We start from the raw sequence: 12,577 nt of genomic DNA on the forward strand, positions 1-12,577 counted from the left end.
GATCTTTTAAAACCGAAAAAACAGCCTACTGGGTCTTTATTTTGGCCGTATTACTCGAGTGCTGCAGCAGGGCCAAACAGCTGTGCTGTTTGGGGCAGCAGGCCATGGCCCTGTATGTTTTCTATCTACAGTGGAATTTATATGAGCCCAGGGTTACAAGCACATGAATGGGCCCCAGTGTGCTGGTTCTGTTTTGACGTCACCTCATCAGTGTGCATGGGACACAGTCATTAAAACTGGGACTCACCATGGCCTGCGTGTATTTCAAAGCCAGCCTAGTTCCCCTTTGAAGGACCAGAGTGTGCTGATTTGGACAATGGACAGATTTGTTTGACTAGTTTGTGACACTTTGAGTAAGACAGCATTGATATATCAACTCCTCATTGAAAGCAATCTTTCGTGTATGCATGTATGTATGTTTCTATCCATCCTGAAAATGACTGATGACTCTTAATGTTAACTTTCAAACAGCTAGTGCTTTAGAAACAGTCAACACCACAAAATGTCCTGCAAAAAGATATAAAATAGCAGTATTTTTCCATATAAAACTGTATAATATACTACAATGATAATACTACAATGGTAATAATGCTTAATTAAATAGAATACCAAAACTAGTGTAGTATAATAATAGTGTAGTATATCCGTATATAGCACTATCAAGGCAAAAATGTCAATATTATATGATAATAATCAATATCACTATATATCAATGTAATCAATGACACCACACACAATCATGAAATCTTTGTTCACATATATTTTATAACATTTTGAAGTACATTAAGTACATTTTAGAAATAGAAGCTACAGTTTATAAAACCTTTCCAGCAGAAATCATTGATGGGCCAGCATCAGCCTTTTTTTCTCAAGCAGACAGGTCTATTTTCTGTATAAAAAAAGGAATAAAAACAAAAACAAAATAAAAAACAACATCGCTACATTATTTTGTCCTGCGCTACCTTTAAATTCCCATGAAAGCACCAGCTGTCTGCGTCTCTTGTCTTTTATAAAATATAAATTATTGAAAAATATTCAAATGTTTGTGAACTAAATACAATAAAAATGATCTCATAACAAAAATACAGAGACACTATAAAATATACAAAAAAAACAACATCCAAAACAAAAAAGGTCTTCCTTCTGAATCCACTCTGAGATATGCATATGCCACAAACTACTGGTGTGTATACACTTGCCCCACTAAGGTTCATTAATACATAAGACCTGCAGTAGATTGTACTCTGTGACATTTAACAACAGTATGTTTTCCTGACAAAATAACTTTCCAAATATTAACAATGTGGGTAACAGAATCTTTCTTTTAGCACATTAATCTTACAAAGCCAACCATGCTAATATAATGACCGTATGTGGGGCAAAAAAAAAAAAAACTTGATTCAGGGCACTAACAGCCATTACAATGACGTTTTAAATGTCTCTAAAGCTCTCTCGAACATGAAACACTGATGTCGGAAAAAGAACCTGAAAAAAAGACATCAATATGCAGAAAAGAATGAAAGTACAGTGCAGCTTATTACTAATGAATTTCTTTCGTGTCAGGTGACGAGCATGGAATGGGGGCTTGTGAGTCAGTGCTTTATAATGGTGGACAAGCTTTTGTTCGCAATTAAACATTATGAACATATACAGCATCTCTTTTCTACACTCAGTGGGAAACCCAGATCAGCGAAGGCATTTCTGCTTGTCCTAAAGCCGTGTGCTTTCCAACGTCTTAACAAAAGATAAAAGACAAGTCAACACTTTCCAAAAATGTGAGAGATTTTTTGGTCCCTGTCTTCAAACACTGTGGACGATACCCGAAGCACCGTGGCCAAAGACCTCACATGGGTTTTGGTTATTATTCCTGCTTTGTCTCTTGCTTATTTGTGTAATCTGGGTCTCAATAAAGCATTATGAAATACAATCTGTACAAACAGACATCTCAAAAGCTATTTTCATCCATATGGGTAACATTCAGCCACTGTAAACAATAACATTGTATTCTAAGATGATATTCCACTTTGGCATTTCCCATAAGGCCAGTGTAGCCACTGTTCCCACTGCTGGGAGAAAACTGCTGCCAATTTGCTCAAATGTAACCACTCAATCTTAATGCATGTACTCTGAGCAAACTGCACAAAAGTAGGTGGAAACACACACAAGTTACTCACTACGAGCTGAAAATTATTTTGCTCGTAGATGAGTGACACAAATGTACGCCACTGGTCCTTAACGTCTCTATTTGCAATGAGGTTTCAGACGAAAGCTGCATCCAACCACGATGGTGGTGAAAAATGAAACACGCAACCCGTGTAATGCAAACCTCCAAGCAGTGCCAACTTGCATAAATTCTTTCAGTCTACCAGGCCTCGCAAAGATCATCACCTGCAGCATCCACAGATTCTGTTCAGCCAACTTTTATCTCTCACGTACAACTTCCAATTCTCTCTGGTCAACATTGTGCCTATTGCCTGTCCCTTTTTCCTACACTGTACCTTCAGACTATATACTGCAGCTGCTGCCAAGTGACTAAAATGTACTGTATGACAAAAAAAAAGGACATTCTTAGGATTTTGTAAAATTGCTCCTCCAAATATTTCACTTGTGATTTTATTGTATAGACAGACGGACAGAAGACTATTCAAACACTTCTAAAGCAACACGAACATGGACAGTGAACCGACAAATTTTGCATCTAATCTGCACATTAAACAACTCTTCTTACCAAAGACTCCTGCATTTCCCAACATAGATTGTCTACAGTTTGCTAATACTGGTGGTATATGCAAAATGCATAAGTTTCAGTCACAATATGTGTCTCTAACACAGAGGCAAACATGTACGTAAAGGTGAAAGCGTCAGTTTCAAAAGCAACGGCTACTTTCAGTTGTCTGTCTATCAGAAACTTTTGGTATGAGTAATTCCACCAGGTCCTCACACCCTGCTAAACGGGTCCGGTGTCTATAGTGTTGTCTGATTACAAATCAGCACATTTCAGTTAAAGGCTGCTAGAGAACAGAAAATTAAACTTGGCATCTAATGTTTGGATCCACTGTAATACCTTCATCAACAACATAAGAAAAATACTCTTTCCAATATATGCCTGGTCGGTCTACATTGGGTGTTCTCAACATCAATAATATAATACTGGCACAAGCATTTGCTCCTCAGACAACAAATTAGAAACACTTTTTGGTCCAAGCTGAAAGCTCTCTTTTTGCCGAAGAGAAACAGTGAGCACGAATGTAAATGTGACATTATTCTTTCCTTGGTTCAGTTTTTACAGTTTGGCAACCGTTTATTCTTAGCGGAAACGTTCCGCCCGTTCTTTGCTTACCCCAACAACGAAACAAATAATTTTATTTTGCTCTTTTTCTCGGTTTTCTCAGACTTTCTGTCTCGGTCCTTTCCTCTCCCTGCTGTGCTACTTAGGCAGAACAGAACCGGAACTCTACGCGAAAGCGCTCCATCTGCCTCGAGCTGCTAAATAATACCAGTACATGTCACACATATGCACGCTCACACACATGCACGCACACACATCTCAAATGCAACAGGGTATGAATACAGGCTTTCGGCTATTCCTTCTTTTTAAAATATGGTCTGAGAGACAGGAGCTTGAAGTTGACAAAGACCACAATTAGTCATTAAAAACATTTTGGTCCCCCAAAAAACGATTTACCGACTCTATCAAACAGTTAAGACCACTTTATGAGCCACAGTCCATGTGGCTCCTTAACTTTTGTCTTCACTTCCTATTTCGTCTTCGCTTTCACTCGTCCGTATCGGGCTTTACGTCCAACATTGCATGGAGCTCCTCAGGAGTGTACCCCAGCAGGCTTTTTAAGTCACAGACAAAGCGGTAGACGTAACGTTTCCCTGACGTCTTGTGGATGATGTTCTTGTCGTAGTAGTAGCGTAGGCCACGGCTTAACTTCTCATAGTTCATCTTGGGCTTGTTTTTCCTCTTGCCCCACCTCCGAGCAACCTAAAGCAACACAGGGAATGAGTGTGTCAAGGTGATTCATTAACACATGAAGCATAACAGTAGCAAGTTTCAAACCAAAGCCACATTTCTTTCTAAATCACATCACAATCTGAGAATGCAAAACCAGCAAAGAGTGATGGAGCCAAACAAGGTGTGCAAACGTTTTTACAAAGTCAGAAGACATCTTGTTCATCTGGCCAACTACTTAGGACCTCCCAGCACATGTTCCAGTGACCAGCAGGGTCACGGCCTCTCACCTCATCTGGGTCAGAAAGCTTGAACTCCCAGCCGTCGCCTGTCCAGCTGATGAAGGACTGGCAAGACTTGTCGGTCAGCAGCTCCAGAAGAAACTGCCACAGCTGGATGGGGCCGCTGCCTGCAGAACAGATGGTAGAGAGGGAGAGAGAGAGGTACACATGTAAAAAAAAAGAGAAGACGCATTGTTGTTGATGTGCGGATTTAATTTGAAAAGTATAAGCTTGAGGCAAAGGTATCAGGCTCCATAATAAGGGTACATTACTAAGTTTTGTAGTCCTATTATTAGCTCATTGCACCAAAATCCTGTATTTTATATAATAATACATTGCATCTGTGGTATTTCCAGCATAACTAGATACTATATAATGCACTGCAAGGATAAGAGGACATTGAAAACCCTTAAAAGTGAGAGAGGTGCAGTTCAGGTTTAGAGGGGGAGCATGTTATATCTCAACAAAGTATATTCTGCTATGTATGACAACGTTAAATATGCATGCCAATTATTCACTTGTGTCTGAGAGGGACAAAGTAAACCCTCTAATCTGGGTCAGACTGAAGTGCAGCAGTGGAACCAAATGTCCTCCTAAATACAACAGTCCCATTCATCATGTATTCCCTTGTCTGCCAGTTGCCCCATGCAGTATGTGAATCTAGAGTCTGTGTCTGTATGAGTTCCATACAGATGAAATCACTAGGTTAAAATAAAAGGGGCTGGCTCTGTAGGCTTCAGCAACACATCTTAGAGACTTGAATGCAGACTGTGTGAGAGTGCGGTTGCAAAGTCATCTGTAATGTTATAATGGGTTGCATTTCAGCACGACTGAAGAGTAACATAATAACCTGTTAAAACTAAACTCCAGCGCTATTACAACAACATATTATCTTGTGGGAAAAAAAAAAAAAGGAGGGAAAGCAGAACAAAGACGACCAAAAACAGGCTGGTCTTGTCTCTGAACTACATTCACTGCAAAACACTTTGATCTTGTGGTTTTTCAGCATATTCACTCACCCACCCACTTTTGAGGCTCGCATGTAGAAATCACACCTGCCTATGCAGCTCACCGCCTCAGCAAAACTGAAGCTAGGCAACAGTTACCTCCGCCGAGTGCCTCAGAAAACCAAATGTACTCTTATACAACACAAACAAAAGCTTTCAGGGAAAGAGACGTGTGGGTTGAACGCTTGAAATGGTGCTTGTAAGGCCTCTTTACTCCTTGCTAGGATTGGAGAGGGTGCACGACAACAGCCACTCTCTCACTTTGGTGAAGAAGTGGCTGTGCAACACTGGGTCTCTTTCAGACAGAAAACTTTTGACTCGCATTCCAAAAGTCTGCTACTGTAACAGCGAGCCCACATAAGGGTGATACAGCCCCCTGTGCTCTCACGCCAGAATGTGGGCAACCCTTTGACAAAACATAAAAAATGTAAAAAAAAAAAAAAAGAAAAAGAAAAAGTTTCCAAAAATATGTTACAAGTCTCCATGCACAATGGGCCTCATTGAAAAAGCATACAGTGTGGCGAAAGGGCGGCTGGGGTGGGGGCTCGCATTCATAGCAGCTTTAAGTATGTGACCCATGGCACGCTAAGTGAGTCTTGAGCATATGGAGCTATAGAAAGAAAGCTGGGTGGTGTTTGTGACTTTTTCTTTAATTGAAAAAAAATAACAAATATCAAATGTGTTCATTTGAAGAACGACTATAACAATGAATCATCAATATCATTTTTACCACTTGGCTAAACCAAGCGGCAATAAAAATAAAGCACCTCTGTGTGGAACGGTATTTTTGCCCTCTTGAGACGAGGAGACAGAGAAGAGATAAAGCGAATGATCGTGATACTAATTGAGAGTTCAGCATCTTATAAGGGTGCCTGATGTTACTCCAAACGGAGGGAGGTGGGGGTAAATGACGAATAGTGACAGGAAACCACGGAGATGACAACTGCAGCTTCACTTATCTCTCTGCAGTCTTATCAGGCTCCCTGTCCTCACTACAAGTGTCACCTGTCACCCCATGACTGGGACAGGAAGCCTAGCAGAGCGACCTGTCAAGCTGTCATAAACAGCGATTTGGAATTTCACAAAAGCCTGGCTTTTTCTTTCTTTCTCTCTCTCTCTCTCTCTCTCGCTCTCCTTTTTGTCCTCTGTTTCTTCATCCACCCACACATGTGCACACATGGGCACGCACACACATACACTCAAAAAAAGCTTCCATCTCTAAAGGCCTACACTCTTCTTCCACTGCTCCTAATAACAGCTTGGACCAGAGCAGGCTGCTTGACATTTTTCTCTCTCAAGAAAATTGGGGTATTTTAGCATGCTCTTTTTTTTTTTTTTTTTTCCATCTCTCCCTTTTTGCCATTGTGTAAAAGCTCAGAGGAAGCCCATTCTCCTCAGTGAGAATACATTACAATGCATTAGGCAGGAAATACTCGCCAGGCTTTCACATATAACCTCTTTGGAGTCATCTACCCTGCCGTAAAAACTTATACATGACATACGTCAAAGACTGAAGTGGAAAATGGAGTGCTATGATGTACATTTGAAAAGGTTTTGGAAGAAGATATTTCCACATGCTCTGGTTAATAATACAGATTTTTGTCGAGGCTTATTTCATAAAGGCACACACGCTGTCATAGCTTGTTTAAGAACTCGCCATCAAACTAAAGCTTACGTGCATCTCAAAAGATCTAAGAGTCTCTCTCATTCATCCAGAATGTTTATCGAAAGCGCTTTTCACATCTGACGGCATCAAATTTATTTTTATCCATTTATTTTTAGTTTCTAAGTTCAGTCCACTTCTGCCAAAATGGGCGCAGGGAGCAATGCAGCCTCTAATTGTTACTAGAGGGGCTTTCAGACTGTGTCTTCCTCTTCTTTATTCGATTATATGTACATTACGACATCTTTCTACCATCATTACAAGCGAATGACTCATCAGCCTACAAGCGGCTTTTGAACTGACGGCCAATTAAATCGTAGATACCAGCGTTAGAACAGTCTGATGTATGCACTGGTCATGACGTGGAGAGAATTGGTTGGATTTCCCCTTTTTCCAATGCTGGCAAACTTGCAGCCTTGTGACTACAATTTAAACATGGCTGAAAAACACTTTGGCGTTAAGAGGCAATTCAATATCTACATTGTAACTGTTCAACACCTCTTAAAATCCACTTTGCAAACAGCGATACATGTCAGAAAGACTTAACTCCAACTAAACCCTCTACTTATGACTGCAAAGGTTAATATGCATTTTCTTATGTAATACATCATTTGGAAAGTGTGTTTTTATGTGTTTATGCAATAATTAATATTAAAAAGCTGTTTCCACAATAGCAGAGAAGCTACCTGCGTCTGTTTCCCATGTTTCTAGGTTCATGTAACTATAGAAGCAGCACTCATGGCTCGGTTTTAAATACACATCCTCGTAAACTGTTAAAAGTCGTAACAGTTGTAAGTTCTCCGTGTTCCCGTTTCATACCAAAAACCATGACAGATGGTAAACCAGCGCATTTGCTTTAGAGGGAGTTAGCAGATATCTCCATCTCTTATTGAACCTGGAGAACATACATAAACCAGCTCTTTGAGCATGCATACAAGTATGAAGATGCCTCTTGAGATGAAGAGATAATTTGACTCTGGTGTTGTATGCAGGGACAGACATAATTTCTATATTTCACCAGCGTTGCTAAGACGACCTGGAAAAAATAGGTTGCGATGCGGGCTGCAGATAACAAGGAGGTAGATGAGAAGTGAAGACAACAAAAGAGCGCAAAAGATAGAGGGAGAGGAAAAAAAAAAAAAAGAGGCGAAGAAGGTACGAGCAAACTCTATTTTGTTTCCTGTAATGTGCATGACTCGGGCTGCCAGGGTAAAAGGTGTTGTTTACTTTTTTTCTTTTGGTCTAAAAGCACCCCCACATCTGGGGCTTTTGCAGAGCATCAACAAATGTGTTACAGCTGCAGTGAATTTCATTCCCAGTAGAACTGGTAGCAGGAACTAAATGCTGCAGAATATTTCACCCAAATTACAAAAAAAGAGCAATCTTTTTCTTTATCGTTATTGAAATTGAAACCTTTTTTTGGTAATCTATAGAAGTCATCAAACAGGACCTTTTGAAGCTAGAAAAACTCAATGTCTCCTGATGGCATGCAGACATTATAAAGAATATTCTTTACATGAACCTCTAACCAAGTTTGAGCTCTCTTGCATATGTATAGTCCCTACAATTTGTTACATTCTATAACTATTCAAAGTGATAATGGATGGATGATAAGTGTTCCAGTGGGATTGTGCATGTTGGCTACCTTACTGGCACACAAAAATGGAACAGAGCTATGATTGATGTTATTGGCTACCGTGCGCTTTTCCTGCTGTGACATTTTAAAACAGTCTGCTGTGAAAAATCTATATCTCTAAAATGCTGCGGCACTTTTCGGGGTAGGACTCTAAACTAAATTATAATGTATAAACTGTGACCTCCAGACGTCTCACCTGTGTATCCTGCCAGTGCCGCTGCTGGGATGACGGGCTTATCCTTGCTGAGGTCTGAGCGCTCCCTCACATAGTCTTTGAAAGTGCCCTTGGGCTTGTGGCCATGCAGAGCAGTGGGGTAGTCCTCCGAGTCGAAGCTGTCGTACGAAGGTACCCGCTGCAGGCTGCTGAATGAAGACTGGCTGCTCCATGACTGGGTCAATCGGTCGCAGCTCTCAAAGCTCTCGATGCTCTCAAAGGAGTCCTGGCCACCGAGCTTACCTGTGGAGCAAGGACGATGGGAAACGGCAAGAGAGAGAGAGAGAGGGAGGTTAAGTTGTTAAATTGTACTGAATGTCACATTTTCAAACTCTCGAATTTGTATTTGATTGACCTACTCTGCTTCTCCTCTAAAAAAAACATTTGTAAGAACAGATCTATTTTTTCCGTGTGTTACTTTGTGTGATACATAAGAATGTTAACTGCTATTGTAAATGTAAAACTACAACTACTGTAGAAATGAGCTATATTTAAGAAAACAACATCTCACCAGTCAATTATGCTTCTTTCCAATACGCTACATTGTTCTGTACATTGCCATGCCTCTCTCCATTTCACACCTCATTTCCCTTTTACAACCACCATTTGGATTTGATTTTAAATGGGAGACAATCACACAAATTGCCTTGCTATTTTTGACCTTGGGAAAGATAAGGAGTCTTTCGATGGTGAGTCATTACCAAATGACAGATAATGCAGCGTCTCGATTGATGCCGAAATCTTCAACTGCTCAAATTGAAGCCACATGTGGATATCAGTTGTGCTACAAAAGTACTTTCCCACGTTGGTAGAGCACAACACAACGCTCAAAGGCTTGGTGTGTGTGATGCACAGGGATTGGGCCATGCAGGCAAATGCTTAAAGCACTGGTGGGATGCTAGTATACTACTGTACATGGCACATGCTATTCATTTATACAGCTGGGGTTTTGTGAGAAGAAAATCCTAGCTTTATTGCTACAAATGTAAACCATGCTGCTAATTCCTCTGTAAACTATCACTGGGAGAGAAAACAACCCCGCGCATTCAGAAAAGCAAACAGTTTCATGAGAAAAGCCTGTGCTTACAAGCTGAGGATGACACCTTCATCTCCCTACCAAGAAGTTTAACGCGAGAAAGGGAGAGAAAAAAAACGATTCTTGAAGGTTACACCACTTGAACTGCTTTACATAAAGGACAGGCGGCGAGAGAACACGTTGTGGCTTTGGTTCATGTATCACTCTGACAAAAACAATGGTTTTCTTTTTTTCCCTAACCTAGTCTAGAGTGTGTGAGACGGGTTTGCCTGAACCACAAACTAACCAGAGGGCCTGCTTTTCTTCTCTTCTAATACGTGCATGCTGATGTGGCATGACAAGATTGTGGCAGCTTCAGCACAATCACGCACCCGTAGACACCCACTCAAACATTTCACATTTACATGCACCATGTGGACACATTTACCCAGCACTCAATCCAAACAAACTGTTGATTGCAACAGAAATTCAACACATTCTTCACTGCAGCGCCCCCCCCCCCCTGTGCTTGAATCCCGACAATATTCCTAGTGTGTGACCCCTCACCTCTGCTGAGGCGTCCCACGCACATGTTGTCTGGGGATACCACCTCCTGCTTGACAGAGAAGTAGTCCCCCTGCAGCGGGTTGAGAGGCGTGTCTCGGAGGATGACAGCAGGGTATTCGCTCTCATATTTAAGCGTCAGCAATTCCTCTGAGCTGATGGGATGAAGTGTCTGGTAAGACTCTGTGATGAAGCCGGGCTCTGAGTATTCAGAAGGAGGGACACACTGAGCATGCTCAACACCGTAGCCTAGAGACACAAAGGGACACAAGTGTAGATAGAGAGCCGGGAAGAAAAGCAAGGAGCAAGGCGGAAGAGGAGGATCAATCTTAAGAGAGTGGAGTCATTATCCCTCTTGTGCTAAACTGCTGCCCAAATGCTTAGTTTGAGAATAATCCTTGGCAAAACACAGGCCAGAGTGCATTAGAAGAATCTTGTACATTTGAGAAAAAATTATTAATTAAACATGTACAGTGATGTCATATTATTTCCTATGATATGTGCTCAATATACACCTGCAGGATTTTTACTGGGATCCATATACAAATGTGTTTTTCAATACAAATTATATGTTTTTTTCTAATTCTAAGTCCCCAAACTCTTTTATTTACACCGATTAAACCACTCCTCTTTTATCACTTCCATTCATATTTAAGCCGCGTCTCTCGTGCTATTACAACAGTGACTGATTGCGAGTGTGATAAGTACTTACTGACAAAGTAGTCTGAGGTATAACGTGATTCCTGGAAGTTGGAGGTCAGTCCATTGATGGGGTAATGCTTTGTATCTTCTTCATGAAAAATAGATAGAGACTGAGCGTCAGTGACCTCATCATTGATTTCATGTATCGTGTAACGGCATCCAGCATTATCAAAAATTAATGACCCGAGCTAAATTATGTCTTCCCGTTTGGCTCCTGTTACTTGAGCAAATGCCAAGAGCCTAAATGCCTAAATTAGTGCGAGCAGTCATATCACCATGCGTGGTGTGAGTTATTCTCACTAACAGTGTGTGAGATTAAAAGTCTCTCAGCCTCTAGTCTCTTAAAACTGTCTTATAATGCCCCCAAAAATTGCCATGCACAATTGGTATATTGACTTATGCGCCTTACCTTTCTGAAGCATTTCTAAATGTTCCCAGAGGATGTCACCCACAAAGTCAGGTGCTAAGTCCAGGAAGCGCTCCTTCCCCATCGCACACAGGGTGGCTCCGTTCATGCAGAATTTGTCAAAGTCAACATTCTTCAGACTGAACTCGTTCACTGTCCACGTCAGCCACTCAGCCACGTGGTTTTCTGTCCACTGTCTGGGATCTGAAAGGGGGATCACAAATGGGTATTGCTATTAGCTCATTCTGCAATATGCTCACTCACTGTGAGAAAAAAACTCACAAATCTCCGGTGCCACCAACGATCGCACTGCCTTCTGTGTTCTGTCCATGACAAGTCAATCAACAAAGGCAGCGGTGGATGTAAACAGCAGTGGTAATGACAAGACAGAGCCATAGTTTGCAGATATAGCATGATTACATAGGCAGATACTGCTCTGTGGTCGGCCTCCATTTAGAAAGCTTACTCATTATTTTACTGTCTGGTTCCATGTCTATAGTCTCTGGATGCTGCAGTCAGTCAGTCTGCCTGGATTGAGATGTATGTAATGCAAGGCCATTTCTGGAATAACTGGGTGTCTCCTGGTTTTGCAGTGAATCCCTCAAAGAGATGCCTTCACCGAATGATCTGAAGCGGGCTATGATGTGAAGTCATCCAATGAATGTGAATGCCTGACATGTGACACGCTGAGGTGGTTTTAAGGGCTCATGCTTTAATGATGAGATTTAATTTCCCCAATGAAAATGTTAACTGGGACTGATGAGAATATAAGCAGCTGACTTGTCTTACCTTTGGGAATACTCAGCCGCTGCTGTTCCTTTGTGAAGCCACTGAAGGTGGCCTTCAGGGCCTGGGACATCATCTCTTTACTTCCAGGAGTTAGCAGGGGGACATCGCCACACTCTGGGTCTGTCAATCACATTTTTACAAAGAATACTGAGTATGATATTATTTGGGTGATATCAATACCTATTAGCGATTAGAATCACTAATACGCTAATATTATATACTGCTTTCATTATTATTGACAACCAAGCTACTACAAAGCATCCTGTATCGTATTTCATGCTGATAAAGCGTACTGAATGGAAAATTTAATTGAGTCAAAGAGAGGGCGAGAAAGAGAGACTT

The 12,577-nt window shown here is 41.1% G+C and overlaps 1 protein-coding gene across 3 annotated transcripts in view; it reads right to left on the bottom strand.

Moving 5' to 3' along the window:
* Nucleotides 1-745: 745 nt before the first annotated feature.
* The window catches only part of ets1 (v-ets avian erythroblastosis virus E26 oncogene homolog 1), a 35,825-nt gene continuing 23,993 nt past the window's right edge, over nucleotides 746-12,577 (bottom strand). For 2 of the 3 annotated variants that reach the window (XM_070828964.1, XM_070828966.1), the window contains 7 exons: nucleotides 12,236-12,355; nucleotides 11,450-11,650; nucleotides 11,051-11,128; nucleotides 10,342-10,587; nucleotides 8,742-9,002; nucleotides 4,249-4,367; nucleotides 746-3,991 (listed from right to left, as the gene is read on the bottom strand). In XM_070828964.1, coding sequence (XP_070685065.1) covers nucleotides 3,776-3,991; nucleotides 4,249-4,367; nucleotides 8,742-9,002; nucleotides 10,342-10,587; nucleotides 11,051-11,128; nucleotides 11,450-11,650; nucleotides 12,236-12,355 — 1,241 coding nt within the window. In that variant the 3' untranslated portion in view covers nucleotides 746-3,775. The remainder of the gene's footprint in view (nucleotides 3,992-4,248; nucleotides 4,368-8,741; nucleotides 9,003-10,341; nucleotides 10,588-11,050; nucleotides 11,129-11,449; nucleotides 11,651-12,235; nucleotides 12,356-12,577) is intronic. The other variant, XM_070828965.1, reaches the window with a different exon arrangement.

Source organism: Pempheris klunzingeri, chromosome 4 (genome assembly GCF_042242105.1).
Source record: "Pempheris klunzingeri isolate RE-2024b chromosome 4, fPemKlu1.hap1, whole genome shotgun sequence".
Classification (NCBI taxonomy): domain Eukaryota; kingdom Metazoa; phylum Chordata; class Actinopteri; order Acropomatiformes; family Pempheridae; genus Pempheris; species Pempheris klunzingeri.